This window comes from Manihot esculenta, chromosome 18, assembly GCF_001659605.2.
Source record: "Manihot esculenta cultivar AM560-2 chromosome 18, M.esculenta_v8, whole genome shotgun sequence".
In the NCBI taxonomy this organism is placed as follows: domain Eukaryota; kingdom Viridiplantae; phylum Streptophyta; class Magnoliopsida; order Malpighiales; family Euphorbiaceae; genus Manihot; species Manihot esculenta.
This window is the reverse complement of record NC_035178.2, coordinates 1,132,416-1,152,001: the sequence shown is the minus strand read 5'-3', so window position 1 is coordinate 1,152,001 and position 19,586 is coordinate 1,132,416. Positions and strand designations below refer to the sequence as shown.

General features: G+C 33.9%; 3 protein-coding genes across 4 annotated transcripts; 2 read left to right on the top strand and 1 right to left on the bottom strand.

Moving 5' to 3' along the window:
* Nucleotides 1–305: 305 nt before the first annotated feature.
* On the bottom strand, nucleotides 306–2,006 carry LOC110606464 (ornithine decarboxylase). Its single transcript, XM_021745266.2, has one exon. The coding sequence runs from the start codon at nucleotides 1,695–1,697 to the stop codon at nucleotides 453–455; it is 1,245 nt and encodes a 414-aa protein (XP_021600958.1). The 5' UTR covers nucleotides 1,698–2,006; the 3' UTR covers nucleotides 306–452.
* Nucleotides 2,007–6,212: 4,206 nt separating this feature from the next.
* On the top strand, nucleotides 6,213–16,404 carry LOC110606622 (serine/threonine-protein kinase STY46). 2 transcript variants are annotated; one of them, XM_021745516.2, is made up of 16 exons: nucleotides 6,213–6,654; nucleotides 7,259–7,373; nucleotides 8,363–8,460; nucleotides 8,554–8,655; nucleotides 9,613–9,667; nucleotides 10,646–10,756; nucleotides 11,079–11,129; nucleotides 11,493–11,659; nucleotides 11,736–11,843; nucleotides 12,074–12,147; nucleotides 12,267–12,442; nucleotides 13,777–13,872; nucleotides 14,357–14,437; nucleotides 14,595–14,648; nucleotides 15,901–16,035; nucleotides 16,124–16,404. In XM_021745516.2, the coding sequence occupies exons 1-16, from the start codon at nucleotides 6,467–6,469 to the stop codon at nucleotides 16,202–16,204; spliced, it is 1,692 nt and encodes a 563-aa protein (XP_021601208.1). In that variant the 5' UTR covers nucleotides 6,213–6,466; the 3' UTR covers nucleotides 16,205–16,404. The 2 variants fall into 2 exon arrangements, 1 of the variants encoding a protein (XP_021601208.1); XR_006349415.1 differs by lacking the exons at nucleotides 15,901–16,035; nucleotides 16,124–16,404 and having other exon boundaries at nucleotides 14,012–14,437.
* Nucleotides 16,405–17,596: 1,192 nt separating this feature from the next.
* LOC110606624 (glutathione S-transferase) lies at nucleotides 17,597–18,934 on the top strand. Its single transcript, XM_021745518.2, has 3 exons — nucleotides 17,597–18,070; nucleotides 18,156–18,204; nucleotides 18,326–18,934. Exons 1-3 carry the CDS (start codon nucleotides 17,918–17,920, stop codon nucleotides 18,778–18,780), a joined length of 657 nt encoding a protein of 218 aa, XP_021601210.1. The 5' UTR covers nucleotides 17,597–17,917; the 3' UTR covers nucleotides 18,781–18,934.
* Nucleotides 18,935–19,586: the final 652 nt, after the last annotated feature.

The window sequence follows — 19,586 nt, the reverse complement described above, 5'->3', positions numbered from 1 at the left end:
CATACCATGGGCCTTTCTACTACAAACATTTAAAATGGACCTCACTCGGAACCCAAAGGAAAAATTATGGGGAAGAACCCGAAGAACATTAATATTTGTACTGGCGAAAAGATGATGGAAATAAATCTTTTTTTTTGTGGATTTTTTATTGATTTAATTTTAGTTAGGTCTCAAAATCTATTTTTAAAATTTTAAATATGATTTTTAATATTATTAAATTAAAATTAATCAAATATTTGTTAAATATAAGGTTTGTTACATAAAAAATAAGAAAATGTAGTTAATATAATCTTTTTTTCACTTTTATTAATTTATTACTAAATTATTATTACTGGCCCTTTTTTCCTTTAAGATCCATCTTCTACATTTTATATAGTTAAAGGAAACATTGCAATAACTCTTTGTGAGCATATATAATTGGTTGCTTGTGAAAAAAAAACTTTGTAATATGCTTAGCTTGGATTGGAGTAAGCAAGGTAGGTAAGAATTGATCCAGTGTTAAATCCATTGAAGTTGGACCCAGCAGCCGCCGTATATGCTCCCATGCAAGGGAACACCAGCCAATCGTTCACCTGCAGTTCCGGTAACTGGTGATCTTTCAAAACCGTGTCTAGGGCATCGCACGTGGGACCAAAAACCGTCGAGCTGTACGTCCTCAATCCTTTGCACGCTGGGTTCAGGCGATTTGAAGTGCAAGCGAGAGGCGTGCACGTGATAGTTGCATGATCGTATAAGATACAATTCATGGAACCGTAGATACCGTCGTTAATCCAATACTCTCTTAATTCTCCCCTAACACGCTTTCCGATTATGTTCGTGGCTAACGTGAAAGCCGATTCTGCAAAGAACCGGCCAGGCTCTGAAATAATTGTCAAACCCGGTTCGTTTGGGAAATAAGCTTGAAGAGCTGATTTGATTACTATCGCCGCTTCGTCAAATTGTGAACCGGCTGTGAAACCGCCGCCGATATTCAGCACATTCATTTTTGGCATGCCAAGTCGAGTTGCGGCTTCAAATACAGTTTTTGCCGCTGCTATGGCTCCTCTATATGCGCGAGAATGAGTGGCACCGCTTCCTATGTGAAAAGAAACTCCAACCACTTTGAGACGCGCAACTTTTGCAGCTTGGAGAAGAGGCGTGACTTCTTCAGGAAGGGCACCGAACTTGGGTCCTAATGGGCAGCGAGCTCCACCATCATCTGGAGCTTTAACTCGGATCAACAAAGCACATTGCGGATGGCATTTTCTGATCTTTTCTAGTTCCTCTTTCGAGTCAAAAGTTGTTAGATTAACCCCAACACTAGCAGCATATTTGATGTGGGACTCTGCTTTGCAAGGATTTGCATAAATGATTCGCTCTGGAGCAACTCCAAGGGATAAGATGGATTCAATCTCAACTCGACTTGCACAATCAAAGTTGGAGCCAAGAGCTGCAAGTGTGCCCGTGAGAGCTGGGTCGGGGTTGCATTTGACGGCGTAGAAGGGTCGAACCATGGGTAGGGTACGGGTCCATTTGTCCATGAGGGCAGCGACTACTCCTAAATCAAGTACGTAAAAGGGTTCGTTGGTTTGTTGCTTCTTGAAAATGATGGATTGCGTGAAATTTGTTAAACCATCTTTAGGCAGGATGGAAACTCTCTTATCCTTGACTCCTGCTGCACCCAGAATAGAGTGGAGGTTCTTGGGACTCGACCCCATCGAAAGAGTGATGAATTGGAAGATAGAAGACAGGGAGATCTTTTATTCGAAGGGTGCGAGTAGAAAGATACTGCAAGTTTGCAGGGCATATATGGAGATATTTTTCCAAGTATATGCCACTGCACCACAAATTGGTGAAGCGAAAGTAGGTGAATTATTGAGTTATCTTTTGAGCCCGAGAGAATCAGCACAACTTTTATGGGAAAAAACGTTTAAAATATAATCATTGGTTAGGAGGATTGGTGATACTTTGAGCGTGGATGTTACATCTAAGCGGAAATGGAGACCGGAAAGGTGTCTACAAAGGCCCTGATTCTCTCTATAATCTGATCATGGCTTTGATCCAACGGCAGGAACTGCAGGATCATACTAGAGAACCGTGTCCTTCCCGTATCACTTTTTAAGCCTTCATTGTCAATTCGATTCTTGAAAAGTACTAGTCTAATCCTCTGGAAACGCTCTGATTTATTTCTTTTTTTAAAAAAAAAAAATTGAAGCTAACTCTGATTTCTTATTCAAATCAAAGTAGTTAGTTGATTAACATTTACGTATCAAAGTCTTGGGTTTGGACTTTTATCTAATAAATTAGGTACCAAAATCAGCAACACAAATATGACTTATTTTTTTTCCAAATAAGCCTACTTTACTTCCTCACATGAGTTCAAATCTCAATTACTAATAATATTTTCTCCGATTTTTCCAAAAAAAAAAAAAAGAAAAAAACTGTGGTTTCTAAATCTGTTGGCGAGGACGAAAAGTTTTTTTTTTTTTAATTTTTTTTCACTTAGCATAATCTATATTAGGAATTGAGTGTATTTGAGATCCGATGATTGGATTTAGTTTGATTAAAATTTTTATTTTTAAACTTTATATAAATTACATTTTTAGTTATACTTATATTAAACTTTAATTCAAAATAAAATTTTATAAAATAATTAAAATATTTACTTCTATGAAAAATTAAATATCAATTTATTTTAAAAATTAACTAACAAATATATATATTTGAAAAAGTTGATAATATTTTCAAAAGATCAATAATAAAATATTAAAATAATAATTTTAATATGCAATGTAACATTAATATGTTTTAAAAAATAAATTAAAAAAATGTTTTTCTTTTAAATTGATTTGTATAAAAATTGATTAAAACATTGAAAATTTAAAAAAAAAAACAGTACCTTTCCCCTTATAAAACTGAAAAATGGAACGTTAAATACTTCTTGAAAAAACACTGATTTTTATTTTAAATTGATTTGTAAAAAAATTATAAAACATAAACTAATTAACTTTAATTTATTGAGAATTATAATATGTCACATCTAAAATAAAAATAAAGTAAAATCCATAATCTATCTATAATTTTATAATACATAATTTATAAATCTATCATTCACATTCTTCAACATGATAGGAAATTTTTAGAAAAAACTATAATTAATCCTATACATCATAATCTAACATAAAAAATTAGTACTTAATAAAAGTTTCACCCATAAGAAAGATTATACTAAAAAGGAATCTAATATCATGGCCTGATTTGTTTAAATAATTATTTAATGGTATATGAAAACCTTAAAAGTCTTCTTTTATAATTATTATAAGAAAATTTAGATAAATTTTATTTATTGCAACTTAAAATTTGTATACTAACTTTTTTTTCTACATATAACACCAACCACCACACCACCATGTACCGTAACATACCCAAATCATAACAATATAACAATTCATCACAAATTTAAACTGATTTAAAGCGGTAAAGACTTAAATGAGAGTTTAAATAATTTTATTTTTTATTTTTAATAAAATAATTGTTAGCATAATTATAGAAAATTAATCTTTACATATTTTAAATATAATTATAACGATTATTATTTTTATCATAATTAGCTCATACTCTTCAATATATATAGATATAATATCTATGTAAAAATATATATAATAAAAATATACAATTTTTTCATTATTATCTGTAATCTTTCTGCTATCAGAGCCGCAAGGTTTCGATTTCTAGTTTTTGAGATCTTTTTTCTCTTTGTAATTTTGATTAGTTTTCCATCAAGCCACCTAACCCTGTCCGTATTTAATTTCTATTCATTTACAATCAAAGAACAAATAGAGAAATATAATATTTCAAAATAAATCTCCTATGCTCATGCAAAAATTGATTTCCTATAATCATGATAATAATCATTAATATATTTTATTTTTATTTATTGTGTTTACTAATTATATGAAAAAGTCATTTAATATACCTTATATATATATAATTATATTTCAATTATTAATTACAATGGATTTTTCTTTTTTAATTTCTTATAAAAAAATTTCTTTATTTTTTTTGAAACAACAAATATCTATTACCATTAAATTAATGGTCATTTATGCCCTTATGATCAGATGTGATAACTCGCTCCTCTTACATAAAATAAATTTCTTTTCTCTGTCATTTCAAATGAGAGTGTATATAATTTATTTTGTGTGTTAGTCTTTAGCAAGAGAGATTTTATTATGAGATGGTTTATATTGTCTTCTATCTTTTTTTTTAGTGTTTTATAGTTATTATTTGTTTAGTTGTTTTTGGTTGTAAGAGGTTGTCTCTGGAATGATGCTTATGAGGTCTCTTTTCTCTTCAATGATGGATGTGGTGGTGGCCTCATTGTGCTTAAACAATCTTTATTCGTGCAACTTCATTGTCTAAGGGTCTTTCTTCTTGACTATGACGGTGACAATGAGATTCGATTGTAGAGTTTTCATCTTCTCTTTTTAATTTTCACTGGTTATTCTTTTAACTTTGAGAAAAAATATAAAATCCATTGTAATTAAAAACCATAATATAATAAAAGTATATAAAATAATATAATATAACAGAATAAGTTGCTATATTTTATTGTGCGTAATGATGAAATGCACGTTAAGATTGAAGAGCGTGATGGGAAAGTTAGAGGTTGCGGGTGAATGTACAAACACTGCAATCTAATCAGTGTTTTTGGACCGCCCTGGTCTCAATGTCGGCCCTAAGAATCTGTAGAAATGGTTTGAGGAGTCACAATCAAGTGGAGGAGTGGTTGAAGCATCTTTTTCTGTTTTATCCCCATTCATCATCATCATGTACTTTTCATCAGCTCTATGATGAGTCTACGTGTGAATTGCATTTGTTGGCTTTGCCCTCTCCAACCAAACCTCGGCAGTTCACCACCTTTCGTTTCCGACGCCAATGGCCTTCCCTTCCTTTGCCTTGTAGATTTTACATGCCTAATGGACCCTACCTTTTGGTCAACCATATGATGCCCATGCCCGTTCTAAAAGTTTATTTTATTAATTTTAATTTGATTAAAAACTGCATTTATAGAAACTTATATGGATCCTAATTTGTAAAATGATATGCTTTTATTAATAATAAAATTTAAAACCTCAACAATACTTTAAATATTGAAATTATTTTAACATTTTTTCATAAATGTTAAGCGCGCATTTTCCCCTTTAAATTTTTTAAAATCTAATCTACTTAATCAGGACTTATAAATTTTAATTAATTTGTAAGAGTTCAACATCAGTGTCTCGTACAAAATAAACAGGCAAAATTCATTTAATTTTAATTTATGATATTCACAAATTAACAAAAAATATATTAATTTTGTACTTTAAACATTTAAAATGTTCAAAATAATTATATTCACAAATTTATTATTAGTATGATAGTAAATATATTCAAATAAATATAAGAGATTTTCAATTTTAACTTTTAATTTTTATTTAAAAAAATATTTAAAATAATTAAATATGTGTGATTAATTTTTTTTCCTTTTATTTCATTTAGCGATACACGTTGGTCCCGCCATCTCAGACATTAAATTTAAGTTTGCCAGAATCGTCGCAACAGGAGTTGGTGGTCCCCTAACTTGTTCTATGAAAAGCGAAGAGCGATGACTATCTTCAGTGCTAGAGAAATAATTTGATGTCACGTTATCCTCCTCCAAGATAAGGAGCTTCACATATACTTTAATTTTACTTGTGATTATTCATTAAAAAGGATTACAATTCGTTAGACACTCACTTTCATAAAATTTATTTTTTTATTTCTAATAATGTAGCATTACATTTGATAATTCCCAACACTCCATAGAAACTATCAATAATAATATCATAAAAATATTTATGTTATTTTAATTTTTATAATAAGCCTTTTCATTTATTATGTACTCTTGCTTACATGTATTTACACGGTAGCTAGGGTGGAAAATGAGACGACCATTGGCCAGAGTGGGATGAGTCCCTCAAATCTCAATTGCACTTTACGAAGGTGGATTATTGTAATTAATTAATTAATTAAATATTTGGATATTAAAACCACTTAACGAATCAAGCCGGTGAGATAAGCAATGCAAGAAAGCATTGATAGAATCCACGTAGATACCCCGATAAAAAAATCCACGTAGATACGCACATATGGGTGCGCATTGCGCCATTATTTAACGTCCTCCTCAAATTAATAATCCCTTTTATATTTTATAAAAGGAGAGGAGAGGGAAAACAAAAATGGTGAGGAAGCAAAAATAGGCGCCTTCTTCATTTTCTGTCCATGCAACGATACTCTAATTTTCTGTCGTTTAGTACTTAAAACTAACTGATTCACGTGAGCTATGCTTCTCCACTGATCAACACTGCTCACGCTTCTTCTTCTTCTTCTTCTTCTTCGTGTATTTGCTTAGAAACCTGAAACGTAATTTCTCCTTTTTCTGGTGGATTATGCGTGGTTTTTCTGGATGGGAGATGCAGAGAGTTGCAGTAGCAGAGCAGTGGATTTTTTGCCCAATCAGAGTCGAAACCACAGGCAAAAGATTGAGGTATATAACGAAGTTCTTAATCGACTCAAGGACTCCAATGATGAGGAGGCAAAGCTTCCTGGCTTTGAAGATAGGCTCTGGGCTCATTTTTGTAGGCTTCCTACTAGGTATTCCCAACCCTAGCCTTGCTGTAATTTGATTCTGTTTTTTTGCTGGATAAGAGAGAGGAAGAACAGAGTAATATGAGTTTTTGACAATAGATAATGGAATCAGTATAAATTTGAAATTTAACAGAATTGTGTTTGGTCTATATGGAAATAGCATAGAAAATTGTATGACGATTGATTATGTACATAAATATAGATTTTTCTTTTGCTTGGAAAGAAGATGCATGGAACCTTTGCTGTTTGCTTTTACATTCGTTTCTTATTTAACAGACAGGGGATTATTGCATATTCTGCTCTTTGATTCCTTGATTTTCTCGATGGAATAACACTGGTAATTGTTTTTTCCGGATAAAACTTGTTAACAATGACGTCATATGTTGTCTCCACTCAATAATTCTCGGTGTGTATGGATTTTTTTTTCTCTCGCTTTCCCTTTATCCAATGAACACAAAGAATCGGCTTACTCTTTGTGTAATTGTATTTTAATTTTTTTAGCTAGTATTGAAAACTTGATTGGCCAGACAGCTATTCTTGTTGGCTGTATTTAGATTATTTAAGTTCCTTTGATGGGTGTGTACAGCGATCTAAATTGCTTATTTTTTAGGTATGCACTGGATGTGAATGCAGAGAGGGCACAAGATGTCCTCATGCATAAGAGATTACTTCAGCAGGCACATGATCCTGCTACTGGGCCTGCAATTGAAGTTCGCCTTGTGCAGGTATGAACACGAGAGATTCAGACATTGATTCCTCAGCGGTAGTTGGTATCTTGGCTGTTGATACTTTCCCTTTGGCTTACGCAACATTCTTCTAGACTCTACTCAAGCCTCTAATATTTTATACTCAATTATTGTTAGGGTATTTACGCCATATTCCATGAGTTTTATGATAAAATATTGTGAAGGCTTATTGATAACGATAATAAATTAATAATAGTCTGGGAGCTTATTAAACCCAATTTTATATGTGTCTATTTGTTTATTGTTATTAGGGATGAAGCTTCCATTTTGTTCACCATTTTTTGAAGATTAACCACCGATTTTGGGCCATTTCTGCGAATGGGCGATCTGTGAGCTCCTTTCCCATCGTAACTTGGTACTGGGGGAGCGTTGATTGGATTAAATATATAATGCTTGTCTGCCATAATGTTAGTCTTCCAAACGGTATAAAAAGGCTGACTTAACTTATCAAGAGTATAAAATGGAAATCCAGACGAGAACATAGCTCATTGTAGCAAAAAAGACTAGCAAAATATAGCCAAGTTTATCAACAAATTTACGAGGCAAAACCGTGTCAACGTTCATAGAGGTTGCTTGCTTGATAGAAGTATTCTCTTTGTAGTTTTTATACATCTTCTAAACTTCTTTTTCATGTTATAAGAGTTTTTTAAATTAAGTGTGATGACACTTAAACTGCTTATTATCGACCCCAAAATTGGTGAATTTTCTGGGGATTCTTTTTAAGTTGACATTAATAAATTTGATAATCTATTTACGAAGTTGATATCCTATTTTATATCATTTTCAGGTTCATATGGATTCTAAAATAGGATTTGTACTTCCTGTTAACATTTGTTTGCCTTTTGATGTTAAGTGCCAACTACCTTTGATGTTAGTTACTGGCACTTTTAACTTTCCATTGCTATTTTCACATTCCAATTTAGGCTTCTTGCTCCGACAATGCATTTTGGCATTTCTCTCTTGTGCAGGTTCGCACTATCTGTGATGAAAATTGTGGTGACTCTGTTCATTCACATTCTCCAGGAGAAGTGGAACTTCAATATTGTGATCATATGTACAAGCAGAGGCATGGCTACAATTTGGATTTATTTTCTTACGTGAAAATTTTTGTTGTTGAATAATTTACCAAATCCCCCCTTCCTTTTCCTCTCATTCTTAGCATTCCTCCACCACCAGCCTTTGGTTCATTGCCTGAGCTTGAACTTGTATCTGAAGCTCGAGAGAAGGGTACCAACTTGATTACGAGTCCACTTTACTCTCGGTAATAGTTCTCAAAGGTTCTTTGTCAGGATGAACTCGAAATATTCCCTGTTTTAGTGTTTGTTTGGCCACTTGACTAATCTTCTTAATATTCAATACACTTAAAGCTTCACCATTATTAGGCTTCCATTGATATTTACATTCTGTAGTCACTCAAATTTCTGAATTTGTGGAGCCATCCAAAAGGTAAATACCCCTTTCAAGGAAATAAAAGGAGGTGGGAAAATGAGACTATAAAAGATTAATTGAAGTCTAGCTAAAATCTGAGTGGAAATTCAAACACCTTCTGTGTTCATAGGGTCTTCCTGCTGGGAAAAAGAAGGGATTTAAGGCTTCACCATAATATTCTGTTTAATAGATCTGTAGATGTTAACTTGTATAACCTGAAAGTTGCCTGAATTCTGCCTGATCATAAGCAGTTAGCATATTCTGTCTCTTGACTTTCCATGGGGCGGAATAGATGTGTATTTATGGATGCAAATGTAAAGTTATGAACTAAAGCAATTTTTTGATTTCGAAGTTGTCACACAAATATGGATCATTTTGTTTATGATTTATTGTTGACCATGTTTTCTCATAGAATGCTTTATTTAATGAGATAAGCTCAGCTGATATACATTATCACTTTGGAAAAATGGTAAATAATCCTATGAGATATTAGATAGTGTTGTTTGTTACCTCTTCAGTCAACCTTGGTAGGGAAACTCTGATAACATGTTTAAAAAATGGACTTGGGCCTAACTCACCTTCTAAAGCTTGTTCAAGAAGGAGGAGGATTGCAAAGTCATTATAAGGGGCATATTACTCATACTAACTGATATGGGATATTTAACACTTTCTTTGAATGGTGAAGTACTCTTAGGTCCATCATGTTCATAGTGCATATCCCTTAGGTTTATCAATGTCCTTCTTGATTTCTAGAACATGCTAAACCTGCAATGTTTCCTTGGTTTTGCAGGCTGATGCATGAAATTACAATTTCAACTAATGATAAACCAAAACTTTTAAGTCAGGTAACTGATCTATTCCTGTAGTTGTTTTAGCTAGTTTCTTAATATTTGTGGACGGAATCTTTGTTGTGTTCACCGTCATAAGCGAGTTGCTGATATATAGTCCCACATTGATGAACATGTTTTGCTTTTGCATATAAGCACAGGAACTGTCTTTAATCTTTTTGCAGCATCTGACCTCAGATTTGAATTTTTGGATAACGACCATGAAGTGAGAGTGTAAGGTTAAAGACTATGGTTTTGAATGATATACTATTCATATTTATTTTTTGCATTTACTGTTTGTTGGCTTAGTGAGGTAATCCTGCAGGACTCACTTTAAAACACTTTTGATGGTACTGTTCAATTGTTAAAGAGGCTTTTCTGTAAACCAAGGTTGCATCTCACCTGAAATTAGTCTTGGTTGGCCTTCCGCTTATGAGAAAAGCTTTGATGTTTTGCTGTATTTTAATGAAATTCTAAATCCACTCAGGCTCCCAGGCAGAGGAGGTAGACACCATTGTCATCGCTGTCAAGCCTTTCCATCTATCCCTCAACTTTTCTTTTTTTTTGAGTCTTCCCTTGACCTCATTAGATGGCATGCTTTCTTGAACTCCATCCTCTCTTTTGTTATTTATTATCTTAAATATCCATACTGCACCTTGCATTCTGTAAAGACGATTTTTCTTGAGTTACAAGTTGTTGCATATCCTGGTTTGTTTACAAGTCATGTTATGATTTGGTATCACTTCAAAAGTCAAAACAGGACTTTCCATGATGTCTTTTCATCTATATGCGATCTGCTTATCATCTCTGAATAACCTGCACTGGTTGCATATTATCTTGCAACTTCAATAACATTCACATAATTTTCAACAATTCATCTTGTTTCATCATATCGAGGTCATTTATTGTGTAATTACATGTACCTATATCCAATTGGTGTGAAGTTTGATGTTTCTAATTGACCTATACATAGTCTCTTCCTATTTGTTTTTTCAGCTGACATCCTTGCTGTCTGCGATCGGTCTGAACATTACAGAAGCACATGCTTTTTCCACAATAGATGGCTACTCCTTGGATGTATTTGTTGTTGATAACTGGGAACATGAGGTTTGCCCTCTGTCCTCCATTGCCCCAACTCTTATTTTTACCAGTGCTGGTCTTTAGGGATATTGACATGGCTCACTGACATTTATGTATACATTTTTATGGTGTTTAGTAGGAGAACTTTTCTAAAAGTAGGAGAACTTTTCTAAAAGTATGTTAGCAAATCAGTTCTTGATGTACAATGATCAATAATCTTGGTGCAGAGAAGCATATTATTTGCTTCTGAGATTTAATATATTTAATCTCTTAACTCTCAAGCAAAATTCTAAATTAGCATCTCTCAGTTTCACATTAGTATTAATTTCTTGAATTGCATGATGGACAGGAGACTGAGAAGCTTAAACTTGTGCTGCTAAAGGAAATTCAAAAATTCGAGGTAGTTATTCTACATGCTGCTCATTGGTCACAGTTGGTAATAGGAATTACATTTTATAGAGAAAAATATTTGTCCTCTTTCTTAAGCTTCTAAAATTGTTTCCAACTTGCAACCTTGTAGTTGTGGCATCCTTGATCATCCAACTACAAGTTATCAACTCTCTTTGATTCTAGGATGGCATTATCATGAAATGACTCTGATTGCTATAAGCCTGCCCTGGCACTGCTATTTCATTGTTCTATTTGTAGTTCCATGTTAATCTGTGGTAAAGGAGTAATGGTAATTATCACGAATGTGATGCAGTTTTATAAATCTTTCAGTGGTGAATCTGTTTATACTTGATAATTTGAAGTGTATACCCAGTTGAAATCTAATGCCATCTACCCTGTTGCGGAGCAAGAGAAAAAAGTAACAATCAATCGTATCTCTAATCATGCCAACATATCTGCTGACGAAATGGATGTTTGGGAAATTGATGCAAGCCTGTTGAAATATGAATTCAAAATTGCATCAGGATCCTATGGAGATTTGTGAGTTCTCATAAACTCTCATAATCAGCCTCTATTTTAATAAATATGTCGTTGATATATGATTTGACCGAAACAGGTATAAAGGGACATTCTGCAGTCAAGATGTGGCTATCAAAGTTCTTAGGACTGAACATCTAAATGATAAATTGCAAAGGGAATTTGCTCAAGAGGTCTTTATCATGAGGTTGGTCATGAAATTTTAGTTTTGATCGTATGTGCTTTCATCATAATTACTACTATTATCTGCTTCTTCTCATAACCATGCCTATATATATCTGGAAAGTACTTGTTAAGATGCTCTGTCAAATCTCAATGTGTCCTTGTGAATCTTTAAGAAAATATATGCTATGATCTGCACCCACTGTTAGAGCTTTCATCTACTGCTCCTCCTTGAGACTTGATTGAAATTTGCAGGAGAGTTCGGCATAAGAATGTTGTACAATTTATTGGTGCATGTACCAGCCTTCCGAGCTTGTGTATTGTAACAGGTAATTTTTCTGTGTGATGTGTGTGTGTGTGAGTTTATTGTATAATTTTTTTACTGGATACATGAATAACAACTTTATTTAAGTATTGTCTTTCCCTGTATATGTTTTTGTCTTCTCAGAATTTATGTGTGGTGGAAGCATGTTTGACTTACTGCATAAACAAAAGCAAAGTTTTAATCTCCAGGCCTTGCTCAGAGTGGCAATTGATGTTTCAAAGGGAATGAACTACTTGCACCATAATAATATTATACATAGGGATCTGAAAACTGCCAATCTTTTGATGGATGAAAATAGAGTAAGAAACTTATTTTTCGCAGTTCTTTACTTTTCTGTCTATTTGGGTTTTCCATTTTCTTGCTCTCCTGAGTTCTGAATCTGGTGGGTGTACCTTCCATCTCAAGTGACCATCAATTTCGTCTTGGAAAGTAAAGATACCATCCAGATTACTGATAAATGATATGTTCACCTTTTTTGATGTCCCCAAACAGCCCACTAAATTCTTTTTTCAAATTAAAAATGTTTGTAGAACAGATTGAAATCTACTTAAAGGAGTAAAGATAATGTTGAGAATCAACTTTTTTTAGAACATCTTCCAACATTTTAATGCTAGACCGAGGTGTATTGCCATGGAGAGAAGGTTAATGTCTGATAATGGCTTTGATGTGAAATAGCTGCCGATTCTGAAACTTGATGTTTGGCATGAGCCAACTGAACCTTAGTATTATTAACGGGTAAAGTATTATTTAGTCTTATAGTGTAGTTAAACCTATATAGTCCGTACCTGTATTTTTAAAAGCTACTTATTTAGTCCTTGTAATTTTAGAAAACCACTTGCCATGAGTAGTTGCATATTTACTATCAATTTACTCTATATAGTTTAATACATACAGATTAGTCCCTAAATAAATAATGCAGCAAGCAAATGAAATTTTAAAAAAAATTCTATATGTATTGCTAATTAACTGTATTTTACATGCCAGGGTAGTTTATCTTCTTCTTTTTTTTTTTTAAAAAAAAAAAAGAAAAATTACACAAGCACTAAATAAGTAACTTTTGAAAATGTAGGACTATTGTGTAGGTTAAATTACAGAAACTAAATTATAATTTATCTTATTTTCATTTTTTCCAATAAAAAATTCTTGAATTTCTGCCGCTTCTCATGAAACTAGCACAGCATATTAACTCCAGCACTCAACACCTCCTTCCCCCGCCAAATAAAAAAGAACTCCATAAAAGATATTGATTATATATTGCAGGTACATGTTTATGCCTACTTGTTCACTACCCGAAGGACTTGGTCATTCTTATCTTGGAAGTCTTTAAAGTTATGAGGATGAAACTTTATCCTAATGCCATATCTTCGAAATATGCATGATAAACTGAACAGTACTATTAGTGATCTTTGCGATGCTGAAACATGTTATATCTGTTATGCCAATTTTAAACTTTATGGAAGAGTATTTTTCTGTATCTCGTCCCCCAAAGCATAGATTAGTTTAACTCTGAGTTGCTGGTAGTGTCTTTGTTTCATGTTGCCGTTCGTTGGCTAGTTTGGTCAAGTCCACGTATACCTTACCATGCTATAGCCCTGAATTTGATCTTAAAAACTCCAAAACGTATGGTTAACAGGTGGTTAAGGTTGCTGATTTTGGCATTGCTAGAATACAAGATCAGTCAGGCGTGATGACAGCAGAAACTGGAACATACCGCTGGATGGCTCCAGAGGTTGGTCTTCTTAGTGTGCTCATTCATGGATGTTCACCCTCTTGTTTCCTTGTTTGCTACCTTATAATGTTAATGGCAAGTTCTTATTTGGCAACTATCATTGTGCTGCAAAATGATTTCTGTGGTTTAAAATTACAAGAACTCCCGAAAAAAGAAAAATCAAAGAAGAGTAAGAATGAAATTACGAGACTGATTCTGAGCTTCTGCCAAGTACCAAATATTTGAAGGCAGATGAGTCTAAACCACGTGTGCGCTTCACATTAAGGCCTAGAGAATTCTAAATTGGTATGGTGCCAATTGAAGCAAATAACAATCCTGCTTCCCACAAGTTACTGTTCTTAGTTTGCTGTAGAATTTGGATTCAACAAGAGTTTGGCTGAGTAGAATGGCTTGATGATGATCGATCGACTAATGTTCTATGCCTTCCGGTTATTTCATCCCGGCTCTCTAATGCATGTTTGTTTGGTGTTTGATGCGTAAAAAGGTTATTGAGCATAAGCCTTACGATCGTAAAGTTGACGTTTTCAGCTTCAGCATTGTGTTGTGGGAGCTGCTTACAGGGAAGGTAATTTTCTGGGATTGTTTCATGGAAATAATTTTTCCCATGGAGACATTTGTTATCCCCAATTTAGTTATTTTCCATCCGTTTTTTAAGTTCCAATTCAAGATTGCTCAGACATTTTCCTGCCAATCATTGATTATTTTTGTAATTGAAATGCTAGCTTCCATATGAGCACTTAACCCCACTACAAGCGGCTGTTGGTGTGGTCCAGCAGGTACGTCTTTGATACTTCTTTGCTTCTTCCGCTTTCTTTCTTTCTTTCTCTTTTTTTTTTTTTTTTTCTTTCTTTTTCTCCTTTTGATCTCTGCAATCTTGTTGAGAGACACTGTGTGCAACTTCGGCGTCCCTGTAAAATAGAATGAGTATTTCATGGTTTTGGTTCAAAATTGAATTTAACTAAATAAATTAAAAATTAAAATTTTAATATTTATAAAAATCGAATTAAATTGATTTTAATTAAAAATCAAATCGAATCGATCTAATTTAATTCGATTTTATCAGTTTAAATTTTTAATAAATTTTTTCAAATTTTACACTTTCTTTTTAATATTTTAAAATTTAATAAAAATACTTTAACTTTAATTATAATCTAATCTTTTTATATTATTAAAAATAATATATTATTATCACTAATAATTTTAATTTATTTTTTAATTTTATTTATTAAAATTAAACTGAACTAAAAATTTTTAAAATTAAAATTTAAAATCAAAATAAATAAAAAATTAAATTAAAATTTTAAATTAATTCAATTTGATATTTTATTTTATTTAAACTGAACACTCACCTCTACTGTGAACTGCTTCAAGCTTCAGATAGCGTAATTCATGCGAACTTATGGACTCCTGTTATTTTAATAGTTGTGTTAGGAAGTGTGGGTCAATAGTAATCCAAGAAGCCCATGAGTTGGCCCAATGTATAATGAAACCAAACCTTTTGCTGCCAATGATGTCCTATGCTCGTACCTCACAGTAAATTATTTGGCATTAAATTTAATAATTTTAATCATCAAATAACTAAAATAATAAAGCGATTTTTTCCTCTAGTAGCATTTTTATTTCTTTTTTTTTGAGAAAAGTTTTTTTTTTAACCGTAAATTTCAATGTTTAAATATTAGAGCACTTAAATTCAATGTGAATCTTTGAGGTTGTATGTATATATTTTTTAACTATTTATTTTGTATTCGTACATTATAATCGTATAGGTATGATAAGTCATGTTTACATGAAGGGATTCATATCTTACTTAAAACTCATATGTTTGAGTCCAGAATTTTATTTTATCAATGATAAATACAAGGCTAGGTCAATCTTTTTTATTTTATTTTCAGGCTCTTTTTTTTTTAAAAAAAAAAAAAGAAAAGAAAACACTAATAACGGTATGTGTGCTGCTCGGTGGACATGTTTCAAAGCGTAAAGCCATACTGAACTTGCTGATAAAAATGCTCTTATTGGCATGGATCCCAGGGTTTGAGGCCTTCGATCCCAAAGGATACCCATCCCAAATTGGCGGAACTGCTTGAGAGGTGCTGGCAGAAAGACCCATCTTTGAGGCCGGAGTTCTCTGAAATTTTAGAACTGCTGCAACAGTTGGTCCGGAAGGTATAGAAAAATAAATTCATTTGTCGCGCGAAAAGTGTCCATTTGTTTGTATTTCTCTTATTTAGAAAGCTTCATGATCTTGTAACAGGTTGCAGATGAAAGAGTGGATGGAAAGGAAGATAAATCGTCCAGAAGAGCGGTAAGAGCAGTTAGGCGAGGAAAACATTGAAATAACAAGTGAGAATAATGTATATATCATTTAAAAGCTGTCTATGGGTCATTATTTTTCTTTCTTTTACGTTTTGATATGGTCCCTTGTGGAAGTCTGTTCCACACTGATGTAAAGAATATGAACCGGTAAAATCGTCAGAACCACGAACCTAACTACTGTGTTGAATGTAGACTTGTTAATAGCACAACTGTTGACCATGTAGTTGTAGTTTGAGTCTACTCAAAGTTGAGAGATCTCAGAACAATTCAACTGCGATTAGAATTAGTTCATGGCACAAGTCTGAAGGGTAAATTATTAAAGAACACCGCTTCAGTCATCTTTACAAGTGAGATAAAGGAGAGAAACGAAAACAAAAGGGAAAAATTTTAGAATACTTCCACTTGAAAAGTTTTCTTACTCATAAAATGTGGGTTATGAGTTCTTAGAAAACAGAAAGAGAATCATAAAATAAAAAATCTAGTTGCTTTATATATTTTACGATGAGAAGGGATTGGTATAGATGGGTCAACTGTTGGAAACGAATCAGGTTCTTGAATCGAAAATGTCGGATTATACTCGATATGAGACTTTATAAATGATCATACCTAAGGGCTTGCCGCCCTCTATGCTAGGTCTTCAGGAGAAGCAAATCATTGGTCAGAGATGATGCGCATATGAAAACCGACTATTGGACAAATATGAGTACAGCTTGAAACAAGTTCATTTCAACAATGTTTAACTAGAAGAGGATATATAAAATGGGAGATGCATGTTCTAAACTAAACATCCCAAAATCTCAGTTGTTATATGTGCATGCTTTGTGTTTGAGCAAGCACCATCCAACCTATTCGATCCGGTGATACAAAAGCATGGACAACCAAATCTACAAAACGTAAAATTGAAATATGCACTGTAATTTAAATTTGGGCCAAAATGAAGATCTTCTTCCTCTGGTTATTCATGCCAGTTTACTGTGAAACTTCAGATAGAGAACCTGAGGCCAATCCTAGAATGAGAAGACTTCACGGAAAATTGAGAAGGATGTAGAGAATATGAACAGAATCAACATGTTATTGTCGTTAGCAGAGAAGCCTACGGCAGATGAGGGAGAGGTGGATAGAAGAGCCCTTCTGCCACAGTAATCATTAAGGTGTTCAAAGAGCTCAACATTGAGCATCGAATGGAGGCCCTCGATGTGAACGTACGAAATTTCCAACCTTTGGTTTCAGATTGGCTTCCCCCAAATTGTACCAACTTATTGGGAGGATAACGAAGAAGATCATCAGCAACAGCGGATAAAAAATGGGAGATTCAATTTGAGTGCTTGGAAAAATAGATGTGATAGATTTTCTTTTTAGTTCTTTTTTTTTTTTTTTTTCTGTTAAAGAAAATGTTTAGGAAGTTGTCCATTTCCAACATAGACGATAGTCCGGCGAAGGTAAAACACGGAAGTCCAAAACAATCAAGCCCATAAGACCTATTATTACCTTTTAGGGGTTTGCAACCCATTTTAGCAATAGTCTTTTTTTTTTTTTTTTTTTTGGCAGCGGGGACCATCTTGAGCTACTATCTCAAGCAAGGGATAGAGCTTGGTAAAGTGGCAGCCGGATATGCTTTCCTTATTGTGGTTGAAAACAAAACAAGTACACACAAGGAATACACCTAAAAGAGAACCCGGAGCTGAGGATTACTAGAGCATTACCAATCTGTGAAGCCTCATTTCCAATCCAAATGGCAGCTCCGTTGAAGGTGTACGGACCTACATTATCGACTGCAGTTTCAAGAGTGTTGGCTTGTCTCCTTGAGAAAGATGTGGAGTTTCAACTCATTCCCATCAACATGTCCAAGGGAGAACACAAGAAGCCTGATTTTCTCAGGATGCAGGTGCTTTCTATCGTATTTCTCCATTTTACCATTCTTTTGATTCTCGTCTCTCCAGCTAATCAATTCCCCAATTTGAATGTAACAGCCTTTTGGCCAAGTGCCAGCTTTTCAAGATGAGAGCGTCTCCCTCTTCGGTAAATATGTTCTTCCTGTCGGAGTTTAAAGATGACTTTACACTTCACCACCCATTAGCTTGAGCTTTTAGATTGATTTGAAGAATGCGATGTTAGTTTTTTTTATTGCTTCTTCTTCCAGAGTCGAGAGCAATATGTCGCTACGTATGTGACAAGTATGCAGACAAAGGAAACAAAGGATTATATGGGACAAACCCACTGGCAAAAGCATCGATAGATCAGTGGCTAGAGGCTGAAGGGCAGAGCTTTAACCCACCAAGCGGAGCTTTGGTATTTCAGCTTGCACTTGCACCTAGAATGAATATCCCGCAAGACGAAGGGCTAATCAAGCAGAACGAAGAGAAGCTGGGAAAGGTGCTCGACGTCTACGAGAAGAGGCTTGGAGAGAGTCGTTTCTTGGCAGGGGATGAATTCTCTCTGGCTGATCTCTCGCACTTGCCTAACGCCCACTACTTGGTGGCTGCAACTGATAGAGGAGAGCTCCTTACTTCCAGGAAGAATGTGGGGAGGTGGTGGGGTGAGATCTCTAGCAGGGAATCGTGGAAGAAGGTTGTGCAGATGCAGAGAAGTGGTTGAAATTGGTCTTGCACTTTGCTGTCTCCTTATTTTTATGATGGATCTTTCTCTTCTTCATTTTGATATTAGTCTCTCTTTACGGGTCTCAGAATTTCAGATGAATTTGACTTTATGTTATAAATTTGTTCAGTAAAGCAGATAGTCTCTGGCCTCAGTAGCTCTTCTGCTCAGTGATAGACGTCTCATACATCCATAAAAAGGACTGAGATTTATTTATGTTAATACTGAAAGAAACGTTTGGTTGAAAAAAAAAATGCACATATTTACTTCTCTACTTATTATTAGAGTTTAATTTAGATAATTTTCTACTTCTAATCAAAAGTAACTTAAAAAAAATCAACATATGATCCATGGCACTAAAAAATAAAAATATTTACTCTAAATTTCGGAAAAACAATGCTCTAATTATGAGAAAGTTAATTTAATAGTGTAAACCAAATAGAAGAACACAACAAACCTAGAAAATAGAAGATGCTCAGCTTGAGAAGAAGGTGACGGGTGCGCCAGCAGATGCAAATTCAAAATAATTTTCTGTTGACACCTCGCTTGGGCGATGGGTGCGAGGCTTGCCGTTAAAATAGATTTCAAAGCACCTTTGAATTTTCTATCCAAGGAGTTAGGTTCTAACATGCATCATTTAAAAGTTTAAGCACAGTGCCAGGCTTTAATTAAGCAGGATTCGCAAGTGATCCTTTGCCATGCATATCGGGAAGCTAATCAGGTAGCAAATGGTTTAGCTAAACTTATGGATTTTCCTGTTTTTAGCAGTGGGAACTGCAAGGGGTCTCTTGAGCTGGTTTGGCTTG